Source organism: Ochotona curzoniae, unplaced genomic scaffold (genome assembly GCF_017591425.1).
Source record: "Ochotona curzoniae isolate NIBS_2020 unplaced genomic scaffold, NIBS_Ocur_1.0 contig_430, whole genome shotgun sequence".
Taxonomy (NCBI): domain Eukaryota; kingdom Metazoa; phylum Chordata; class Mammalia; order Lagomorpha; family Ochotonidae; genus Ochotona; species Ochotona curzoniae.
The window spans coordinates 840,507-858,494 of NW_024466219.1; the positions used below are offsets into that span (position 1 = coordinate 840,507).

A 17,988-nucleotide genomic window follows, 5' to 3' on the forward strand; every position below is an offset into this window, starting at 1 on the left:
TTGGGGAGTGAATCATCGGACGGAAGATCTTCCTCTCTGTATATCTGACTTTCCAATAAAAATAAATAAGTCTTTTTAAACAAAGAAAATGGTTATGTACTAGACATGTAGGGAGGCGGGGCTTGGGCCATTTGCATCTCAACAGCAAGCGACAGTCTCCCAGTGCTCTGGCAGGTACTTCATCTAAACCTGTGAACCTGGAGGCCTCCTGCTTATTCATCTCTATATCATTTGCTCCCGGTGCCTTCAGGGGAGATTCAACTGGCTGCGGCTCCCCAGTAGCAAAGATTCTGAAGATCATTCTACAGTGTTTGTAGGGAAGGAAGGGGAGGGGACCGCCCCTTGCTGTCAAACTACATCAGCACCTGGGGATGAGGAACAAGCATTTGCTGCCACTTTAGAGACCCCGATTGAGGGAAGAATGTCCTGAGGTGTTAATTGAACACATTTTCAAAGGTGTGCTGGTTGACCAAGTCCACCTTAGTGTATTCATAGACCCTACTTACTGCAAAGCTTGACCAGGAAAATTGTCCAACCTGCTCCACTTTTCATCCTCCGACGTGGCACTGGATGTCCTCTGCTGGCCTAAATAAGCTGGCTGCCATGTCCCCCGTACATCTGGGCATGCTGGCCACTGCATAGGCATCAGCCGTTGAGGAGGCCTGGTCCTGGTACATGGTCAAACCACATGTCTTGTGATTTCCTCCTGTGACTGTAGTTTGAGTCCAGCAGTCTAGTTGGGGAGTCCCCCAAGAAACCTTACCTGGGAATGTGACCTCAGACTTGACTCTTGTGTGAGCCGGCCCGGGCAGGATCAGGCTCAGTCTGTTACTTTTAACAGCCAATGCACATACCTGCCCCCAGCCCCATCTCTCAAGTGAACTGACAGGTCCTGCGGCTTAGCCCAGTTCAGCCTTCCATAGGTCTGTTTGTCACACACACCAGCAGGTGCCTCAGCCTAATCTGAATGACCCCCAACAACCCCCACCATACTCCCTAGTGTTACTACAATCCAACAGGGTAGTATCCACAGTTCCCCTGCCAAGTCCGTTTCCAGCACCAGATCTTGTGCCTGTCAGAGTGTACTGTGGCATAGCACGACATAACTTGCATCTAGTCCCAGCACTTAGCAGCTATTGCTGTGGCCTAGTCTGGCTTGCTCACACCCTCTTCTCTTGCCAGTGGATGCAGCAGCCTATCCTAGACAAATCTGCCCCAAGTTGCAGCTCTCATTTTCTCCAGTGGGAGCAGCAGCCCAGCAGGAGAGTACTCAAGGTTCCCCTGCAGGTCCACTCCCAGCCCTGGGTCTTATGTGTGCCAGCCGGTGCTGCAGCCTGGTTCAGCGGGCCTACAATGGTCCTGGCTCACTTCCAGCTCCAGCGCTCATGTGGACTGTTGGGTGTTGCGGTCTAACCTGACCTTATGTGTTACCCCAGCCTGACTCTTGTGTCAACGTGTAGTGTGAACTGGCCCAGCCTAACCTGCCCCCAGACCAGTGTGTATCCTTACAGGTGCTGCAGCCTGACCTGGCCTTCCTCCGGTTCTGGCTCTCCTGCTTACCAGCGGAAGCTGCAACCTAGCAGGGGAGTTCTGTAGGTTCCCCTGCCAGGCCTGTCCCTAACCCCCAAATCTTTATGAGTGCTGGGAGGTACTGTGGCCCAGCCTGACTGGCATACACCCATTCTGGCTCTTGAGTGTCCTGGTGGGTACCTTGGCGTCACCCAACCTGTCCTACACCCAGTCTAGCCCACTCCCAGACCCAGCGCAGATGCGGTGCCAATGAGTACTGCAGCCTTGCCCAGCCCAGTACACCAGCAGCCCCAGCTCTTGGGCAGAGCAGTGAGAGCTTCAGCCTAGCCAGGCATATTCCAGGCCTCTTCTTGTGTTCTTGTGCGTGCTGGTGGGTGCTTCTGCCTAGCCCAGCCCAGTCCTGCCTGTCCCTAGACCCTGCTCGTACGAATGCTAATCAGTGCTGCAGGCTTGCCTGGCCTGGCCTGCTCTTAGCCCGGGCTCTCCCCAACTTCTTCCAGGCCCAGAATTGGCATGTGCCAGCAGGTGCCACATCCTGTTCCTCCCAGCCTGGTCAGCTGAGTACCACGTTCCAGCCTGGCTTGGTCCATTACAGCTCCTAGCTCTCACACAACCTGTACGGTATCTTAGAAAGTTTTATTAGTACCCCCATTTGGGATAAATTATCACTTTTACATATCTGTCTCTTGGTGTTTTCTCTCTTTATTTTAAGATTTTTAAATTTTATTTGTTCGAAAGGAAGAATTAGAGAAAAACGAGAGCTAGGGAGAGGCCTTTTCTTGGCTGATTGAGTTTTCAAATGGCCACACGGCTGGAACTGGACCAGGCTGAGGCCAGGAGCGTTAGCTATCTGGGTCTGCCACATGGGTCTTGGGCCATGATCCATTGCTGTCCCAGTGCATTAGAAGGGAGTTAGATCTGAAGTGGAGCCGCCAGGACTCTTAACTAGCTCCCATACGTGATGCCAGCACTTCAGACAGCAGCTTAACCCATATGCCACGGTACGAGCCCCTAAGGATGAGCATCTTTAAGCATAACATGAAGGGGTTTTTTTCCCTAAAATTGGGTTATTTTCTGTAGACCAGGGCTTCAAATTGGAAAAAATGAGTAGAAGTTGAAAAACTGTTCAGGCCCTGGCGCGGTGGCGCAAGTGGTTAAGGTCCTCGCCTTGCACGCCCAGGATCCCATATGGTCGCCGGTTCTAATCCCGGCAGCCCCGCTTCCCTTCCAGCTCCCTGCCTATGGCCCAGGAAAGCAGTCGAGGACGGCCCAAAGCTTTGGGACCCTGCACCCGTGTGGGAGACCCGGAAGAGGCTCCTGGCTTCGGATTGGCATAGCATCGGCCATTGCGCTCACTTGGGGAGTGAAAGATCTTTCTCTCTGTCTCTCCTTTCTGTATATCCGCCTTTCCAATAAAAAAAAAAACTATTCATACAGTTTTGTTGTCTCCCAGAGGATCGTAGCGTGTCACATTGTCACATTTCCCAGCAGTGTCTTCTCTTGTCCTTTGCTTTACGGAAAGCCTCGTGGAGCACAGACATGAAGGTAGAACTGGCTGTCCTCCTTTGCAGTTTGTCCCTAGATCAGGGGGCCTGTTTAAAAATAATCGTGTCTGAAGGAGCAAAGGAATAATACAGTTCCAGTTTAACATTTGAGAACAAGTTGTAAAATGGGCATGAGAGACTATTGTAAATGGCATGATAATTTTAAAAAAGATGTATAGGTTTATTTATCTGAGAGTCAGCTGCAGAGAGAGAAGGAAAGGCGAGATCTTCCATCTGCTGCTTTACTCCCAAGGTGGCTATAGTCCCAGGGCTCGAGGAGGCTGAAGGCGGGAATCTCTCGCAGGGGTGGGTACAGGGGCTCAAACACTTGGGCCGTCGTCCTCTGCTTTTCTTGCGCTGTTAGCGGGGATCTGGATTGGATAGTGCCACTGGGACACAGCCTGGCACCTACAGGCAGTGCCAGCTCGGCAGGTAGCAGCTCCACGACGTTTACACTGGTTGTCGTGTTTATCTACTAGAAGGCAGAGCAACAGACACAGGTGTCTTCCGGCTGCCAGTCCACTCCACCGGTGACTGGGACACAGCTAGGCCCAAGCCAGTCATGGAGCACTCCGTGGGTCGCACGTGGGGTGTGTAGGAGCAGGTCCCTGTGCAGTAGGTGGAGGTGCCGACAGCTCCTACACCAGCAGCAGCTACCCTAAGGGTGGCTTCTGAGCAAAGGCACCAGGCAGTAGTCTCGAGTCGTGGCCTGGTAACCCAGGTCCTCTCCTCCTCCCTTGCAAGTGGCTGCGTTCAGCTGGGTTCTACCGGATCCCAGTTTCCCATCATCACTTGAACTGATTCTAAAACGTGTTTGTTGCTTGCAGCTTTTGAAGCATAGTGGACTTTAAAGCTTCGGTCTTCTGTCTGATTTGTACGACAGGATTGGAACGTGCCTATGCAGGCGGGAAGGGAGTACGGGAGATGGTGCAGCTGTTGCCGGGGGCGGGGGCAGGAGGGACAGCCACTGGCCATTGGCCAGATTAGCTGGTCATTGTTGAAAGTTAAAGTCAGAGTTTTGGAGAAATGAAGAGAAATCCTGCATCTGCTGGTTCACTCCCCCAAGAGTCACAGTGGCTGGAGCAGTTTGAAAACAGCGACTTGAAACTCCACCTGGGTCTCCCATGTGCATGGCAGGGGCCCAAGCATTTGGGACATCTGCTGCTGCCTTCCCAGGAGTACTAAGAGGGACTTGGGTTGGGAATGGAGTGGCTGGGACGCCAGGTTCTGTGTGCCACAGGGCCGGCCTCTTGGTGATGTGATTACACATGACATGTGCTCTCGAGTTTAGTCGCTGGGAATGTGAAACAGATCCCGCAGAATAAAGCAGGAAGCGTCATTTTTTATAAGGAGGTATTTTTGGTGTGTTTTGTTTTTTCTGGGAGGGGATGTAATATTTGTAAGTGAAAGTATAAGAAGATGAAATAAGTCTCAGGAATGGTTTCCTCGGGGGAGGTTCTGGCAGCTTGCTTTGGGTGTTGTTGGCCTATGTTGGTTCTCCCATCTGCACAGCTGTGCGCGTGTCTTACACTTCGTTATCACAGTTGGCAGGACCTTTTTCTTGCTTGTTTGTGATGATAGAGAAGCAGATAATGGTTACATGGATTGCAGATGCAGCCAGCGGACCGAGGAAGTAGACCAGGCCTGCGTGCCGCATGCGGGTTTGAGGTGAAGTGTGGTTGCACAGCATTGGAGAATAAGGGAGCAGCATGCGGGGTGTGCATTCGTAAGCCTGTAGAGATGGACTGAGGATTGGGAGCTAGTTAGGACACTCCTGTGCGAGGATGAAGAAGTGAGTAGATCTGGGCAATATAGGCATGAAACTCGCTCAAATTGAACTGATTTGTGGTGTCCAAGAAGACAGCAGTTCTGTCCCTGTGACTGACGTTTCGGTGGGAACGCCCAAGGCAAACACACTGGGAGCCCTGTCAGAGGTCAGGCCAGACTCTGCCGTGTGACGACAGGGACAGAGTAGGGGCCACAGAGAGGAGCCAGGGCCGCAGCTAGGCGCTCGGAAGTGCTGTCACAGCGAGTCCATGTGGTGACAGGCCAGCCGAGAAGTCAGGAATGATTTTGAAACCTGAAAGTCACTTGTGAATGGAGAGGATTGAATTTCTTCATTTCTAAAGCTTTTTCCATCTTTACTTTAACGTCTCTGAAATGGATAGCTTTATAGTAGCCTTTCCAAACACCAGTGTAAACAGTCCGACTTTGTTCCTCGAGCAGAACCAGACTCCTGGCTGAAGTGAAGGTGTGGCCTTGCGCTGTGCTGCAGGCCCTTGTCGGCAGTGGAGAACAGCGGTGCTGGTTCTGCGCAGCCGCACGTCAGCGGGCGTTGTCCTTCAGTGCCGTGTGAGCGCGAGGCCCTTCTCTGCCGTCCTGGTCAGTGTTGCTGGAGGTCCCGGTGACAGGTGGGGCCACGCCTGTGGCTCCTGGCTGCCTCCTCTGGTGAGCAGAATGGACACACGCTCGCGGGGTGCTTTGTCAGTTTGAGGTGACCACGTTAGGAATGTCCTGTCCTGTGGTCGACGCTTGTATGTTATCAAGTCAGTCACCCCCTAGTCAGCACCCCATCAAGAGAGGCTGCGACCAGGAGAGTACGTGCGGGGCCCCTGTATGGAGACCGTGTCACAGAATGGTTGCCGTGTGCAGGCCTGGTGGTTTGAGGTGTGTGTCCCTGTCTGCCGGTGCACTGGTACTGCCCCCTGGCCAGCCGTGCTGCTCTGTCCCCAGAAAGCTCCCGCTTCCCGCAGAGATCTTGCTGAGGACGCCCCGCTGTGCTGTGACCGTGTTAGGGTTCGTTTCGGTGAGCGTTCTCAGCCTTGTCTGTCCTCTTGTCCTTCCGATGCCCCACCCCCGCCTTGGGGTTGCTCAACTTCCTGCGGGCTCTTGTCAGCCTCTCCCTTGCCTGTGGCACGTCTGCAGGTGCAGCTGAGGGAGACGCGGCTCCTGTAGGACTCATCCTTCGACTTGCAGGGGTTGGTTGGTTTGACAGGAAGAGTTAGAGACACAGAGCTCTTCATCTGTTCACTCACTGCCCAGTGGCCACAGTGGCCAGAGGCGGACTGACCTGAAACCCGGAGCCTGGAGCTCTTCCCAAGCTCCCACACGGCTGCAGGGCCCTAGGAGCTGGGCCATCCTTAGAGGTGGTTTTAAACTTAGGAAAGCAGCAACAGGTCTTTTGGGGGGGGGGGGTAAAGATATTTTTGCACTAGATTAAAAACAAACAAAAAAGCCTGTAGTCTCAATGTGTAAGTATCTGAAGAAGGACAGCATCCAGTGATGGAAAACCTCTGTTGGTGGTGGTTCTCCTGCATTGTGGGGTCCTCTGTTGATGCCTCTGTTTTGTTCTGGATTTTAGCACACCCCTTTAAAGGGAAACACACTTGTTCCCCATGCACTGGAAAGCAGCAGCAGAGGCCATGTGAGTGACTGCAGTGAGAAGCTGGCGCTCACATGCATTATCTGCATGACACGCCTCGCCCTCCGAGAGCCTCGGCTTCTCTCTGCCAGCTTCCCAGGCTTCCCAGCAGGCTCTGTGGTTCTTTCCGTCCTTTTTTTTTTCCCCCACAGGAAAGTGGGTAACACCATTGTTTCCACACTAATATCATTTTTGTTCCTGTACCTGGGGTCAGGTGAGAAACAAAGGGAGAAGGCCCACCCAGCCTCCCACCCATCCCAGGTTCCCAACGTGGGGCATGCTCGAGGGTCCTGCTCAAGCAGTTTAGATAGTTCAGCAGTTCTGAATGGTAGCAGGTCATTTTGAGTATCTTATTTTGTAGTGTGAGTCCTGCGCTTTAGACAGTAACGATGAAGTCGGTGTTTCTAGCCTGGAAGCTTAGTCAAGCCCCTCACTCCTTCTCACTCCTTCTCTAGAAGGGGAGGCTCTGTGCTTAGAGACAGGGCATCGTTGGTTTATCACAGATAAGGGGAACAAGTGCAGCCAGTGGCCTGGGGAGGGAGGTTAGTGTACACTCAGAGTGTTCTCTTAACTTGTTCGCATATTTTGTTTTATTTTTGCTCCTCCCCTTTCTTCCCTTTCTGCTGTTTCTCATTTTGTGCCTGATTTGCCCATTTGGCTATGAATCCTTTAAGGGCGCAGATTTTCATAATTATCTATGTGTCTTTATTGATCATTGTATTTGATCCATAATCAGCTATTTGGATGAATTTATTTGTAAGCAAAAAATTGAGTGAATGAGAATAGAATGTGAAAGAATAGGGGTGGGGTGTGGGGCAAGAATGAAGCTTTCGGTCAAGAAGGTGGCAAGTGCCTTTGAGTGGAGACTGACGAGGAAGCGGGCGAGGCCCGGGCCAGTGATGGCAGAGAGCTGTCGGCTGTGCCAGGGAAGGCCGCAGCGCCAGTGCAGCCGGGGAGAAGGGGCTCCCTGGAAGCTGGCCGCGGCCAAGTGAGGAGCAGACAGGAGTCAGGGAAGCGTGGAGAAAAGTGGTGATTTTGGGGAGCTCCCGGAGAGGAGTTGAGGAGCCTGGAGAGAACGGCTGCAGTCTGCTTTTGTTGAAAGACCCTGCTCTGTTTAGCCATGGAAGAGAAGCGTGAGAGGTGAGAGCCGTGGCACGGGGTGATAGGCGTGTGCAGAGGGTTTGGCTGTGGTGGGAAGCAGAGCCCCCTCCCCGCCCACCCTGCAAGAAGAGACCACAGCTCGTAGGAAGTCTGCCTTAGGTTGAGGCCAACGGGGAGTGTCGTGTGTGCTCCAAGAGAAGGGGGCGATGGCTTGCTTCACTTGACAGACATGCCTGAAGATCCTCTGCAGGTCAATATCTTAAAAATGCTGCTGTTCATTGTTTTTTGTTTTTAAGATGTAGTTATTTTTATTGGAAAGGCAGATTTTCAGGGAAGAGACTGGGGAGAAAGATGTTCCATCCACTGCTTCACTCCCCAAATGACCACAACAACCAGATCTGAGCCGATCCAGAGCCACGAGCTCTGCCGGGTCTCCCACGCAGGTGCAGAGTCCCAAGGCTTTGGGCCATCCTCGACTGCTTTCCAGGGCCTCAGGCAGGGAGCTGGATGGGAAGCAGAGCTGCCAGGGTACAAACCAATGCTTGGAGGTAGAGGATCAGCTGGTTGAGTCAGCGCACCAGCCCTGCTATTCGTTTTAAATGCACATTCACGCTTGCTCTAATTCACAGCAGTTAAAAGGATATGACTAATGATAAATGAAACTAGTTTTATCTTATGAAAGATTGACATAAACTTGGTAAAGTTCTTGTGCAGACCTCAGCAGAACGTCGCATGCAGTCCGTAACCTGAGAAGGGACTCGCTTTACTATGAGGGTGCTTTGTCCGACCACTCAATCTTGGTTCTGTTTTTCTTTCAGTTATTGCAAGAACTGTGTACAGTGTTCAATGTAGATTTGCCATGTCGTGTGAAGTCCTCCCAGTTGGGAATTATCAGCAATAAGCAGACACATACGAGCACCATCGTGAAGCCGCAGTCCAGCTCCTGTTCCTACATCTGCCAGCACTGCCTGGTCCACCTTGGAGACATTGGTGAGCCTCAGTGGGCAGGGCCTGTCTTTGCAGTAGTCACAAGGAAATGTCTCCCTGAGTGGAGCCAGACTTACACGGCTGTGGGATGTGCTCTTGGGAACTGTAAAGTTGTCAGCATTGTGGGACTGGCAGAGCATCTTGAAGGAAACAGCTTCCGTGATAAGATTTAAGTTGTATTTAAGTAGGATGCAGGTGTAGGCAAGTAGTGCGTAGCATGAAGTGTGAGGTGCACCTGCCACGTGGGGTGTGCTTCCAAAGGCCAGGGCTGTACGGTGGGAGCGTTTCCTGGAGCTAGCCGACCGCTCCAGCCGCTGCACCCCAGCGAGCCTGCGTTCTCAGGAGAAGTGGTCTGTCCGAGTTACCCGATCGTCTCTGCCTGTCCCTTCAGGGTGGCCTGTGAAGGTTGGAAATAAATTAACACTGCGATTGGGTTTTGCTTGTCCTCAAGTCACAAGGATTGGAGAGCATTTCTGCTTTTAAGTGGGAAGGTGTCAGGTTTCTTAATGCCTTCAGTTGGTGCTTCCTTGGGGACGGATCGAGTCAGCGGCGAGTTCTGCCAGGAGTGTCAGGGACAGCTAGCTTCAGATTCATCCATTGGAGTAATTTATTTTTTTCAAAAAAATAAAATATCAAAGAAATACATCATTTCAGATCATGTGTATTTTGTTTCAAAGTGCCCGGCATAGTCCGTAGAGATTGCTGGGATGCCCAGCCATGAGGCCCTGGGGTCGGGCACAGTGACGTGTGCCGTGGCTCAGTGCTGACTGCCCCAAGTAGGGCAGGCTGGATACAGAGCCTCACACAAAATCCTACAGTTACACTATCTTCAGTTTACAGCTGATGGTTTTTGTGTTTTTAATTTTCTTCCTTTTCAGCTCGGTACAGAAACCAGACCAGCCAGGCAGAGTCCTACTACAGACACGCAGCCCAGCTCGTGCCCTCCAACGGTGAGAGCAGCTGTGCCCGGCGGCCGGGCACTTTAGGCCCCACTGCGTTCTTCCTAGAGCCTGACGTGAATTTATTCTTTTATAAAACAATACAAGTAGAGTTAATGTGATCTGCCATTGTTTCTACGACTCTGGCTTCCTTTTCACTCATAGACTGAGCGGAGTCATCTGTTGGTGTGGTGGGCCGTGCTCTCGAGAGGGCACAGTGAGCCGAGGCAGGGATGGCAGTGTGGGCTGTGGGTACGCTCACACGTGCTCCTCAGAGCCAGCAGTGTTTGCCTGTCTGGCCCTTTCCTGTCTCTCTGTGCTGGGCCAAAGCTGACAACTGGCACTTGGGTCCACGTCTCCCACGTGGGGGCAGGGAACCAGTTACTTGAATCCTTGCTGCTCTGTGTGTTAGCAGTAAGCAGGACACCAGGACGTCCCTGGGATGACCCGCTCACTGCTGGCTTGTGCCACGTGTGTCCTGGCATGCAGCGCCCAGTTGTACTGAGGGCGACACACGTGCCACATCCTGGAGGCTCCTTTGCGTGTTTGAGGGCACGGCTGTGTGGCTTGGGTCCCTTAGCACCTGGCTCTCCCCGTAGGTCAGCCTTACAACCAGTTGGCCATCCTGGCGTCTTCCAAAGGAGACCACCTGAGCACCATTTTCTACTACTGCAGAAGCATTGCTGTCAAGTTCCCCTTCCCGGCTGCCTCCACGAACCTACAGAAAGCGCTTTCTAAAGCACTGGAGAGGTGAGGCTCTGCTCTTGCGGTGCCAAGGGTGGCACGCCAGCAGCTGTCGGCCCGTCCTGGCACTGCCCTCGGCTGCCTGTCTGTGCCTCAGGGGCGCATCCTTCTCTTCCAGCCGGGATGAGGTGAAAAGCAAGTGGGGTGTCACTGACTTCATCAAGGCGTTCATTAAGTTCCACGGGCACGTGTACCTGAGTAAGAGCTTGGAGAAGCTGAGCCCTCTGCGAGAGAAGCTGGAGGAGCAGTTCAAGGTGAGGTCCCGCAGAGCAGACTGTTGTCTCGTCGGAATCAGATCATGGAAGCTTGGGGGACACTGGTGCCCGGTTTGGATGTCATTGCTGAACTGTTATTGACAAACGTGAAATATGTTCAGCAGATTTGTGTAAGGAAGCAAAACTTTGTATAAAGTATGCTGAGACCCAGGTGGAGTGGTAATTTTCAGCATGTTTGGCATAGACGTGGGATCAAAGCTCTGCTTCCTGGCCAGCAGAGCGTGCCAAGTTGTTTTAGACTGGAAGCGCTGCGGTCTGTCTGAATCAGTAGGTGGGCAGTGCTCACCAGGACAGGTGGTCATGAGGGAAGGTGCTGCTCAGGAGGGGGCAGTGCACACTCATGGGTTGGTACAGACACTGAAGGAAACATTTTGTGGGAGAGAAGATTTGGGAAATTTGAGGGAAAGAAAGAAAAGAGCTCTGTCGTTGTGGCCGGGATTAAGGAAGACTGGGTGCATACAGCATGGTGGTCAGGCAGCGGGGGCTGGGCTCCTGGGGGACACCGAGGGTCAGGCAGCGGGGCTGGGCTCCTGGGGGACACCGAGGGTCGGTCAGGCAGCGGGGGCTGGGCTCCTGGGGGACACCGAGGGTCAGGCAGCGGGGGCTGGGCTCCTGGGGGACACCGAGGGTCGGTCAGGCAGCGGGGGCTGGGCTCCTGGGGGACACCGAGGGTCAGGCAGCGGGGGCTGGGCTCCTGGGGGACACCGAGGGTCAGGCAGCGGGGGCTGGGCTCCTGGGGGACACCGAGGGTCAGGCAGCGGGGGCTGGGCTCCTGGGGGACACCGAGGGTCAGGCAGCGGGGGCTGGGCTCCTGGGGGACACCGAGGGTCAGGCAGCGGGGGCTGGGCTCCTGGGGGACACCGAGGGTCAGGCAGCAGGGGCTGGGCTCCTGGGGGACACCAAGGGTCGGTCAGGCAGCAGGGGCTGGGCTCCTGGGGGACACCAAGGGTCGGTCAGGCAGCGGGGGCTGGGCTCCTGGGGGACACCGAGGGTCAGGCAGCGGTCATCAGTGGAGGTCCAGTGCTCACCTGGATGTCTCAGGTCAGCTCCCCAAGCAGTTGAGTCAGAAGCAACTGTGCGTCTCCAGTTCAGAAGCTGACCCAGCAGTGCACCCTGCCGTTGCCAGAGCTTCTCCCTGGGGAGGCACGGGAACAGGATCTGTCCTTGTACCTGTTAGGGTGGTAAGGATTTGTATTTGAAAATGGGCTCCTTGAGCGGAGGCAGAATAAGGGGAGCCCAAGCTGAGAGCAGCCAGGCGGCTTCCTCCCTGTGCTGGGATCCAGAGCTCGTGGTAAGATGGGCGAGCCTCCCCTTTGACTTCCGGGAGGAGCCGAGATACCTGCAAGGCATCCCCGTCCGTGCAGGTTCCAGTGCGTTCTTACCCTGTGTTTGCTGAGCCTTACTCACAAATTATGTCGAGTCTGTGAAAAACAAAATTTTATGATGAATCTGGGAAGATACGTTTTTTGTATCAAGAGCACAAAAAGGTAAATTGTAGTCCTTTTGTTTGAAAATGTTTCAGTTACATTTGCTTTCTAGGCAGCAATCCCAGTTTAATGTTTTAATCTGTGTGCGTCTAAGTAACTTCAGGTAGATGAAGATGTAGACATTTGCAATTGGAACCCTAAGTATTTTTTTTTCTCAGATCATTTTAAAAATTAATTTGTTAGGGAAAAGAAGTTTGTCAGGCAAATAGTTGAGACACTGCCGCTGTGTTTTGGGAGTTGTCTGGGTAGAGGTAGGCTGCCTTCCAGGCCGAGACAACCTGGGGCCTGTCCTGTAGAACAGGACTGTCCTGACGCAGCTGACCCCGCTGCCTGTCCGTCTCCCTGCTCTGTGCTTTCAGAGGCTGCTGTTCCAGAAGGCTTTCAACTCCCAGCAGCTGGTGCATGTGACCGTCATCAACCTCTTCCAGCTGCACCACCTGCGGGACTTCAGCAGCGAGACGGAGCAGCACGCCTACAGCCAGGACGAGCAGTTGTGCTGGACGCAGTTGTTGGCGCTCTTTAGTGAGTGTTTCGTTGGACGGCTTGGGCAAGTGCTGTCATCTCTGAAAAAGCACAGTAGCCAGCATGTTTGTGTGTAAAGCACCAGGACGCATAAAATAGGGACGTGCTTTTTAGTAAATCAGAAAGTTGCATAAGCCCAGGTTCTTTCCACCTGGACAAAACCTCCCTTCTTCCATTGCTGGCCCTTGTGAATGGAGTAGCTGCCATTGTAGCAAGCAAAGCTTTAAGGTCCTTGCTGGGCAAAGGCAGGCCCCGCCCCCGGCCTGGGCCCCACAGGCTCCCCAGCACTCTTCTCTCCACAGTGTCCTTCCTTGGCGTCCTCTGCAAGTGTCCTCTCCAGGGCGAGCCGCAGGGGGACGCCTGCAGCACCTTCCCCCTCCCTGCGGTCAAGGTCTCCATGGATTGGCTGCGCCTCAGACCCCGTGTCTTCCAGGAGGCAGTGGTGGGCGAGCGGCAGTAGTAAGTGTTGGGGTTGCTGGGGGTGGGCGAGTGGCAGTAGTAAGTGTTGGGGTTGCTGGGCTGGGCGAGCACTGTAGCAAGTGTTGGGGTTCCGGGGGGCTCAGGGCTGGTTCGTGCAATATCAGACTTGTGAGCCTGCCTTCGGGAGCACACCCTGTGGACTGGAAAGCTGTGCGGTGAGCTGCTGTGGGTTGGCTCGTGGGATTCTAGGCAGGACGGCCGGGCGCCCTGTGCTCTGCCACTGCTGTCCTGGGGAAGAGGCGTTTTTCACATTTTACGGTGAACTTGCACAGAATCCTTGTGGACCTTGTCCAGCACACTGCTCCCAGGGGCTGCTGTGACTTCCCCTGGGAGTTCCTCTGTGTCCTGTACCGGAACTGCTGTGTGAGTTGAGTTAACTGGGTTGAGTTAGGGTTACTCTGAGCACACATTGTCCTGGCTCTCATCACTTTCTTCTTTAATCTAGAAGTCGTTCAGATAGTTGCCAGAGCCGTTGCCCCCAGTGACCAGCGGCCTGTGGAGAGGGGCTGCTGCGGGCGGGCCCTATGCTGAGCTGACTCGCAGCTGTCCTGGCAGTCCAGGGATCACCCAGCTTTCTCTGGGCTGGGACGTGCGTCTGCCCACACTGCCTCGGCCCCAGCCTCTCTTCCCCCACACCGTATTGTCTTTGTCCTCTTGTCTGCTTTAGAACCCAGGCTGGATTTGGGGCTCAGCCAATTGTGTCAATAATTCTGTTTTCCCGTGTATGCATTAATGAACAAGGAGTGTCATTTCTGGGTTTTTTTGCTTGTTTTTAAATTGAGGTTCATACCAAGGAGGCATGCAGCTTTTTTTTTTTTAAGATTTATTTTTATTAGAAACATATTTGAAGAGGGGAGAAACAGAAATGCCTTCCATCTGCTGATTCATTGCCCAAATGGTCACCAGGGCCAGAGCTGAGCCGTTCCAAAGCCAGGAGCCAGGAGCCTCCTCTGGGTCTCCCACGTGGGTACAGAGTCCTAAGGCTTTGGGCTGTCCTCTGCCATTTTTCTGGGCACCAAGCAGGGAACTGGACGGGAAGTGAAGCAGCTCACATACAAACCAGTGCCCGTACGAGTTGTTGGTGTTTAGAGGTGAAGGTTAGCCATTTGAGCCGAGTGCCAGCCCCTGTAACTGTGGTTTTGCTTTCCTTCCTCCATCTGGTTCCTGGTGAGCGATGCTTGGGGCTGTTGGTGATGGTGGCGCAGAGCCACTCGCGTGTGCCCCCTCTCACGCAGCCACTTGTGTGTGCCCTCTCTCTCACAGCCACTCCGCACCTCTGGCTCATTCTGCTCTCCCGCTGGGTGCGCCAGGGCCTTCCCAGGGCGCCTTGGCGGCTTTCATTCTCTCGCACTGTACAGGCTCGTGGGGAGCAGTTCGTCTCAAGGTTCTCCTCATGTGTCTGATATGGTAGCTCAGTCTCAGCCGCTTTTGTGAACTCAATTTCATACAGATTCGAGTATCTTTGGTTTCTAGTCCTGGGGCTTTTTGACTTTGTAGAACTTTTTTTCCCAGTGTACTTTTGAGAATACACTGCCTTAATGCTTGTAAGCATGTCCTGTTGTGTCCCCTCTTCTCTGGAGCCAAGAGCAAGTGTGTCACAGAGCACCCCGACGTGTGCTCTTGATTGTGTCACAGAGGCACTCATGTGTGCCCCCTCGTGTGCCCCCTCTCACACAGCCACTCGCGTGTGCCCCCTCTCACGCAGCCACTCACGTGTGCCCCCTCTCACGCAGCCACTTGTGTGTGCCCTCTCTCTCACAGCCACTCACGTGTGCCCCCTCTCACAGAGCCACTCGTGTGTGCCCTCTCTCTCACGCAGAGCCACTCGCGTGTGCCCCCTCTCACGCAGCCACTTGTGTGTGCCCTCTCTCTCACAGCCACTCACGTGTGCCCTCTCTCACACAGCCACTCATGTGTGCCCCCTCTCTCACACAGCCACTCACGTGTGCCCTCTCTCTCACGCAGCCACTCACGTGTGGCCTCTCTCTCATGCAGCCACTTGCGTGTGCCCTCTGCCTGTTTTCTCAGCAGCGCACTGGCTTCAGGAGGGTAGCTGCTCAGGTTAGGATTCCTGTCTAGGTTACTAACTGTCATTCACCGTATCTCCATGTGTGTGGCATTTACTCTGCAGTATTTGCTATGATATTTCTGATTCTTTATGTATTTTCTCTGTATGTGTCTGTTGATTCTCTAACTAGCATCTCTCATATTTCAAAGTGCACAGTCATTGAGAATAGTTGTTAGCTTCCAGTTTTCCGAGAGGTGACTATTTTTCGTTTGTGTTGGTTGGTACACATGCAAAGGTCGGCCCATCTGGCCTACAGAGTGTGACTGGCAGGTGCGTCCACTGGGGGCTCCGAGTGGTCCTTGGCAGCGGAGCAGAGCACTGGTTCTAGGCGGCATTGGCATGGCTTATTGGTGTTCTCATTTCTCTCATTCACGTGGGCTGAGGTGTCCCTTTGATTTGCAGCGTTTGGCCCTGGCTGATCTCACTTCTGAACAGCTTCCACCCGCATGAGGAGGACCTCTGCAGCACTAACGGTAAGGGCCGCCCCACGCGTGTGAGCTCTGTCCTGATTAAGGGGTGGGGTAACAGTGTGTTGGCAACCTTCTGTTTGAGCTGCATCTCAGTACAAGTATAGCAAGTACTATACCTTCATGTTCATTCCAGCTTCTTCCCTTCCACCCCATTCTTACTGTTTTTTTAAATCGGGATTAATATGATGTCTGATCAACACAGCATGGCCAGTGCAGAAGGCACAGGGCACGCTGTGCTGCTCGCACACCACGCACCACCTTCCATATGCAGGTGATAAGAGGTGATCAGTGTTATACACGCTTGTATCTGCTTTTTTAAAAATCACCATTACATGGTGGACACTTGATTTTCTCATCCGACATTTGAAAATTTGAGCTTTCCTGGCCGCACAGTGCTCCAGCCTCTGAGAATGCCATATTCTGATCACTGCTTTCGCTGCTTTAACACTCCAGGGCTGGATGAAGCTCCATGCGGGCAGCCTGCATCTAGATTGCTTTCTGATTTTTTTTTCTGGGCTCTTTGCAAATGAACCACCCCCATCAGGTGGGCAGGTTCAGTGTTGTGCCTGAAGTGTGTGTGTGTATGGTGTGCTGCTGGGAATGTCAGGTGGACAAAGGGATCGTTGGATCTGAGGCTGCAGGCAGGGAAGTGCGCCGTCCCTGTCGTGCGGAGTACGTTACAGGAGTGGGCGAAACCAAGGGCCCTTTGTGTCTGCTCGTCAGTGTTCTGCTCACAGCACAGTGCCAGCTCAGATGTAACAGCCTCTGATTTCCTCCCGCTGTAGCTACTCCACTTCCAGAGGAGTTCGAGTTGCAAGGATTCCTGGCCTTGAGACCTTCCTTCAGGTAGGTGCCGGGAAGGTGGCGGGCGTCGCCAGCCCACGGCGTCCAGAGCTGTGAGGCATGCGTGTATGTGCCTCTGCTTGTCGTCCTGGGTGACAGGAGTGAAGCGAGAGGAGCCGCCTCTCCCCGGTGACGACACTGCACTGCATTCTACCTTGGCTAGAGGGGACATGTCAGGGAAGGAACCAAATAGAAGCCAGGAGCTGTCCCTTGGCATGTATGTCATCAGTGCTGGGGACGGAACAGGCTGTCGGCCTGGCCTTCGTCTCTGCTGGCTTCTTTCAGGGCCCGGGCCTGTGGCACTGCTGTCTGCCCTGTGCAGTCGCTGTCCTGTCCCAGATGCTCTTGTCGCTGGGTAGGCTTGCCCCCTCGCAGCAGTCCGCCCCTGTGTCGGAGCTCCCGTCTGCGATAGGAGGTTGCAGGTGTTCAGTTCTGTGTGTTCGGGCTCGATGGTCACCTGGATGGAGCCCGCATTGTCCTGTTTGCCATCTGTACATTTCCGACTTGCCACGTGGTGTCGTCTGCCCATGGGAAGCCCTCATTACCATTAGCCGTCAGCATCCAGGCTTGTGTGCTGGGGGTGGAAGACCCTCCCTCATTCAGGTTCATCTCTCTCTAGTTCAGCTCTGTAGCTAGCATGAGTCTACGTAAGTATACTTACAAGTATTTATGTATTTTAAAGGTGGCCTGAGAGCTCCCTCCACTGGCTCCCTCACCAGGTGGCTGCAGTGGCACCAGGGCTGGCCCAGGCTGAAGCTCCATCTTGGTCTCCTGGGGGAGGGGGACAGGTGTTTGGCATAGAGGGGAAGAAAGATGCTCCTTGGCAAGTACTGGGGCTGTTGATGGGGCTCCTGGCATAAGCCCGGCCCAGCCTGTCAGAGCAGACATCTGGGGGAACCAGTCAGCAGATCAGTGCATGTCCATCGTCTCTCCTCTTCGTCACTCCGTTTTTCTGTCATGTTACCTTTCATTCTGAGATGCTGTTTGGAGTTCCTGTCACATTGGTACACTTGAGCTCAGCTGTGATCACTGAGACCATGGGAGACCTGGCTGACCCTCAGCTTGGAGCTGTCCAGCCCTTGCTGTGGCAGCCTTTGGGGAGAGAAGATCTGCCTGTCTCTGAGAGACAGAGAACTTGGGATTTTTACAGTTAATCTGACAACCTGGCCTTGCCACCCGTCTACCACAGTGCCTGGTGTCTGAGCTGTGCCGCCCAGGCGTCACTTCCGCTCATATCCCTCTCATCGTCTGTGCTGCTTTTGTTCTTGGCGCGGCTCGTATCCTTGCACTCACAGATGAACTGTAGATTCTGTTTCTTAAATCCAGGGACTGGTTCTTCACACAGCTCTGGGTCCTTGCCATTTGAGCTCTCTGCCTGTCTTCATGGCCAGCATATACAACACAGCAGGCAGACACATTAAAGACAGGAAATTCAGGGAAGAGTCGTCAATGGATGGAGTGTGATAAAACGCTACGTGCATCATTTACTTGCCATCAGTGAGTTTACTTGTTCTAGAAGATCCAATTGCTGGCATTGTCCAGGAAAGTTTGGTCAGTTTATAAAGTTGAACAGCTGAA

The 17,988-nt window shown here is 53.6% G+C and overlaps 1 protein-coding gene across 4 annotated transcripts in view; it reads left to right on the plus strand.

The window, feature by feature from the left end:
* Positions 1–17,988, plus strand: part of SMG7 (SMG7 nonsense mediated mRNA decay factor) — a 49,441-nt gene that overhangs the window by 20,186 nt on the left and 11,267 nt on the right. For all 4 annotated transcript variants that reach the window (XM_040985348.1, XM_040985347.1, XM_040985350.1 and 1 more), the window contains 8 exons: positions 8,415–8,586; positions 9,462–9,533; positions 10,121–10,271; positions 10,384–10,519; positions 12,387–12,549; positions 12,852–13,008; positions 15,500–15,570; positions 16,353–16,413. In XM_040985348.1, coding sequence (XP_040841282.1) covers positions 8,415–8,586; positions 9,462–9,533; positions 10,121–10,271; positions 10,384–10,519; positions 12,387–12,549; positions 12,852–13,008; positions 15,500–15,570; positions 16,353–16,413 — 983 coding nt within the window. The remainder of the gene's footprint in view (positions 1–8,414; positions 8,587–9,461; positions 9,534–10,120; positions 10,272–10,383; positions 10,520–12,386; positions 12,550–12,851; positions 13,009–15,499; positions 15,571–16,352; positions 16,414–17,988) is intronic.